The sequence below is a fragment of the Eurypyga helias genome, unplaced genomic scaffold, assembly GCF_000690775.1.
Source record: "Eurypyga helias isolate BGI_N326 unplaced genomic scaffold, ASM69077v1 scaffold27098, whole genome shotgun sequence".
Lineage (NCBI taxonomy): Eukaryota > Metazoa > Chordata > Aves > Eurypygiformes > Eurypygidae > Eurypyga > Eurypyga helias.
In genome coordinates this window covers 3656-8262 of record NW_010265390.1, presented here as the reverse complement: position 1 = coordinate 8262, position 4607 = coordinate 3656, and the positions used below count along the sequence as shown (strand labels likewise).

Here is a 4607-nt window from a genome sequence, read left to right as displayed (position 1 = left end):
GCGACGTGGGGCAGGACGACGAGACCTACCCGATAACCCGGAGCGATTTGACTACTGGCCCTTCGTGCTGGGATGCCAGGGCTTCGCCACCGGCCGGCATTGCTGGGAGGTGGAGGTGGGGGACGGCGGGGATTGGGCTGTGGGAGTAGCCCGTGAGTCCATCCGTCGGAAGGGGCAGCTCAGCCTCTGCCCACAGGGAGGGATCTGGGGGGTGGAGAAGTGGGGGGGACAAATTCGGGCGCTCACCACCCGCAAGGTGACCCTCCTACCCCTCCGTTGGATGCCACGGCGGGTCAGCGTCCACCTGGACTATGCCAGAGGGACGGTGGCATTCTTCGATGCCGATGAAGGGGGGCTCATGTTCATTTTTTCCCAAGCCTCCTTCACCGGGGAGAGGGTCCGCCCATGGCTTTGGGTGGTGGGGGCCAGGTCCCGGCTCAGGCTGTGTCCCTGACACACGGAGAGCCGATACAGAAATGCGAGTTTCTGGTTTATCCCAGCCTTCAGCGCCGCAACGCGGATTCTTGCCGACGTGGCATCGCCGCTGACGGAAAGTTCACAGATGGCAAAGCTCCCGAGACTCAACTTTCCCTATCTTCTCCAAAAACTGATGTTTGAAATCTCCGTGATGTAGAATGTTAATAATAAAGAAAAAATTACCTATTTTTCTCGGTGTCTTTCCTTCTGGTTGGGGCTTCCAGCAGGTAAGAGCGTGGCGTGGCACGTGGCTTCCAGGGATGTCACCTCCACGGCCCTTTCCAGCCCAACCCACAGGCTTTGTGCAAATACCAGGAACGGGATTTAGTTAGGCAAAACTCCAGCTCACCCTTTCCCTTGAACCTCACGTCCAGAAACGGCAAATAACAGGACAGAGAAGTAATATTCCAACATGTAAATCTTTTTAATCCATCTAATCCCATAAGCCGGTGCAGGACGCTGCGGGGCAGACGTGACTCCCTTTGTCTGATGCCCCAGTTTGGGAATGACAACATGGGATGCTGACCCACAGGAATGCTCAACCCTTTGGCATCACGGAGGATGGAAAGAGAGGCCAGAGAGGTACTTTGGTAGAAAAAAAGTCCTCCAAAGTGCTAAAAGTAGGGATGTTGGGGGTCATAAAACTTGTGTTTGGGTAAGAAAGGAGAGCTTCAGGGACACAAGGTGATCTGCGACCCCTCACTCCACACCAGGAACCAGGGATGAATCCTCTCTCCTTTAAACGAAGCTGCTGGGAAGGTGAATATCAGGGCCCTCTTATCGGCATCAAAAAATGCCACCTGACCCTTTTCATAGTCCAGGGAGATCCGGATCCTTCTGGGAACCTGGATCTGGTACAGTGGGATACGCTCAAGGGAGGTGAGAGCCCAGAACTGACCCTCACAGAGACCCATAGACCAGAGCTCCATCTCGGGGCTCACAGCGGCCTCTTCCCTCCTCTTCAGGGACTCCCTGGCCACCCCCACTGCCCAGGAGCCTCTGGGGGTCACCTCCACCTCCCAGCAGCATCTCCCCGAGGTGATCCCCTCGCAGCCCAGCACACAGGGATCGATGCCGAAGCCCTCAGCCGACGGATCCCGTTGGGCGTCTTCCCACCTCACGTTCTTCCCATCTGCTGACACGACGAGCTGGGGGTGAGCCGTGGATGGGTCCAGGGTCACCTGGACTGCAAGGGGTGGAGAGTAGAGCATCAACGGACACCAAACCATTTCCTGCGGCCTCGGCTTCTGCCTCACCGCCGGGGACGGATGGGGAGCAGCACCATCCCATCCCATCCTTTGGAATGCTCTTGCTGCAGGGGGCAGGTACGGGCTGCTTTCTGCATCCCACAGGACCCAGGCAAGCATCAATAGAACATTCCCAAGGGAGTAAGAGGAGAAAGTCCTGAGGAAGAGGAGTAGAAGACCCCCCTCTCCTTTTTTTTTTTTTCCAGAAATGCCAAACTAGGCATCTGCTCCCTGAACGTTCCGAAACGAGGGGCAAACTCGGTCTTCACGCGGCTCCATTGAAATAAATGGATCCATCAACACGTTACAGTGAGGATTCCATGGGATTTTGTGGCCCCCCTTCCCCCCCCTCCCGCAACCAATCACTGCTTTGTTCAGCCCCAACATCTTCCCCAGACGACCCTCCAGCTCATGGCCCATCCATCCCTCGGTCCTTCCCACTCCCTCACCTCCAGGAGACGCGGACTCACCCTTTTCAGGCAGCTCAAACATCAGGATGTCTAAAGAGGGGAGAAGAGCCATGGGTTTGCTCTGCCACGCTGAGGTCACGTATATAATTACAATAAAATACAATTTGTGCTTTCAGTAAATAAAGCAAAAAATAGAGGAAGTGAAATATCTATAAATAATATGAACAGATAACACAGGTAAATAGAAATTTAGGCTCGCACAGGTGTTGCTCCACCTCCCCAGCCCACGCTCAGTACCTTGGAAACTCCTCAAAGTCTCCTCCAGAACAACATTTTTCTCCCTGAAGTGACCGATTTTTTTTTCCAGCTCCGGGAGAAGCAACAGGGGCTGCGGGAAATTTTCCTTCTCAAGCCTAGAGAAGGAGGACGGGAAGAAGAGGTGAGGAGGTGCCATCCCCGAAACCAAACTGACTTTGGGGGAGGCTTTGTAAAGGTTTTCCTATATTTCCTATATATCCAAATCCAACTTCCCTCCCCAGCTTGGGATGGAAGGAGAAGCTCAGGAAGCGCCATACCTGCTCAAGGTGCCTCTGATGTCCTGGAAGGAAGAGAGGGAAGAGGAAACTCCATGAGAACGGGTCTTGGCAACACAAAATACCAACGGCATGGCTGTGGCTTTGGAGCAAATCCTGGGTTTGGCTGCAGCATGGGATAATACCCAGAGCCGGCACATAGCCCGGACCCAGGCGGCGATAACCCGGCTCCGTTCCCTCCTCCCTCACCTGCAGAAACTCGCTCGCTGGCTGCTGACACTTCTCCTCCGCCTCCTGGATCGAGGTTTCCAGGCGGGAGATCTCCTTCGTCAGGCTCGTGATGTTTTCTTCCTGCGTTTTCTCCACGTCCCTCTCCAGACCCCCCAGCTGAGCCAGGAGGTGGTGGGTATGGTCTTCCAGGAAGAGGCGCAACCCTTCAAACCTGGAAAAGACCTTCTGCCGCTCGGCTTCCGTCTTCTCCTGCGAGGAGACGCAAGAAGGGAAGAGGAGGGAGGAGAAGGATGCACGTGCCGGTGCCTGTGTGCCTAGAAAGAGCCGGTGTCCCGAGAATCCCACATCCTTTACATAAATATAGATATTTTTTGCTTTGCATTCAGCAGTTGAACCCCTGGAAGGGCTCCGGGCTCTCCCTGGTGTTTATTCCTACGATGCAGCACTTGGATTGGTACCTGGAAAGGGACCCCAGCCCCAGGGCAGAGCAGGACGACCTCCCATGCAACATCTCATCCCACCCATCCCTCCTCACAAAAACATTTACCAAGTACTCCCAGCTTTTCCTCATTTCAGCCTCTCGTAACTCCAGGAGTTTGTCTCGGTCTTCCTTCAGGGCTTGGAGACGAGCCTGGATTTGTCCCTGGGGGAATTAAAAATAAAGACCCCCATGTCTCCAGGGATTGAGATAGCCCAAAAAAATAAAATACTCCGGGGAGGGGCTTGCACTGTGCTCAGCTCCAGCTTCTTGTGTCCCTCTCGGTCTAGAGGGATCCTGAATTTAACGCTTGGGAATGCTTCAAATGGAAATAAATGACACATAATGGGAAAAAGAAGTTTTCTGCACCAGCCCTTGCCTGCGCTGGGTCCTCTCTCCGGACTGATTTAACTCACTGATGGAGCAATGAAATATCCCGTTCTTTATTGGCCCGTATTCCAACTGGCTTAGGGAACATCAGCAGATGTTGTGTAGGACCCAGAACCGGGCCAAGGCTTGGATTTCGCGGCTGGAAAGAGAGGATTCAGACCTCCCGGAGCACCAGGTTCTGGGGCGAGAACTGAGACGGCAGAAGCACCGGTGCGTGGGCTACGCCGTCATCTCGAAACGGGCCCCTGGGCCGTGGGGCAAGAGCAGAGGCCAACGCAGGGGGACGATGATTCTGCCCCCGACCTACTGCCCCGGGTGGGGGCAAGGGGCTTGGCAGCCTGGTGGTAGGGGGCTGGGAAGGGAACATCACGCCCTGAGGGTGCTGGTCTGGCTCGTGGTACGCACCGAGGTGGAAAAAATTCCGCTTTACCTTGTATTCCTGGAGAGCATCCTGCACGGGAAGCATCGCGTGAGCCCGGTGCGCTCGGGACTCCCGGCAGATCAGGCAGATGAAGGCTCCGTCGTCTTTGCAGAAGATGCTCAGGGGTTCCCGGTGCCTCTCGCATCCTTCCCCCTGCACCGTCTCCCTCCCGGCAGCCCGCAAGCTCAACCGTTTGGCCACCTCCAGCACCCGCGCCAGCTCCCGGCTCGGACGGATGGTTCTCTCCGGTGCCGTCTCCCGGCACCGTGGGCAGGAGAAACTCGCCGTGGACCATTCCCAGCAGCGGGTGATGCACGCCCGGCAGAAGTTGTGTCCGCAGTGGATGGAGACGGGATCTCGGAAATACTCCAGGCAGATGGGACAGGAGGCTTCGCTGGGGAGCGCCGTGGCGGGCACCGG

At 56.0% G+C, this 4607-nt stretch overlaps 2 protein-coding genes across 2 annotated transcripts; one reads left to right on the top strand and one right to left on the bottom strand.

Annotated features, from left to right (window-relative positions):
- Window positions 1-43: 43 nt before the first annotated feature.
- Window positions 44-454, top strand: LOC104513400 (butyrophilin subfamily 1 member A1-like; the record flags this gene model as incomplete). The annotated part of the gene is made up of 1 exon (XM_010156733.1): window positions 44-454. A coding segment is annotated over one exon (411 nt), but the record flags the coding sequence as incomplete, so codon positions are not given.
- Window positions 455-1148: 694 nt separating this feature from the next.
- On the bottom strand, window positions 1149-4607 carry LOC104513399 (tripartite motif-containing protein 7-like; the record flags this gene model as incomplete). The annotated part of the gene is made up of 7 exons (XM_010156732.1): window positions 1149-1663; window positions 2195-2224; window positions 2432-2547; window positions 2710-2732; window positions 2917-3147; window positions 3446-3541; window positions 4197-4607. Coding segments are annotated over 7 exons (1422 nt in total), but the record flags the coding sequence as incomplete, so codon positions are not given.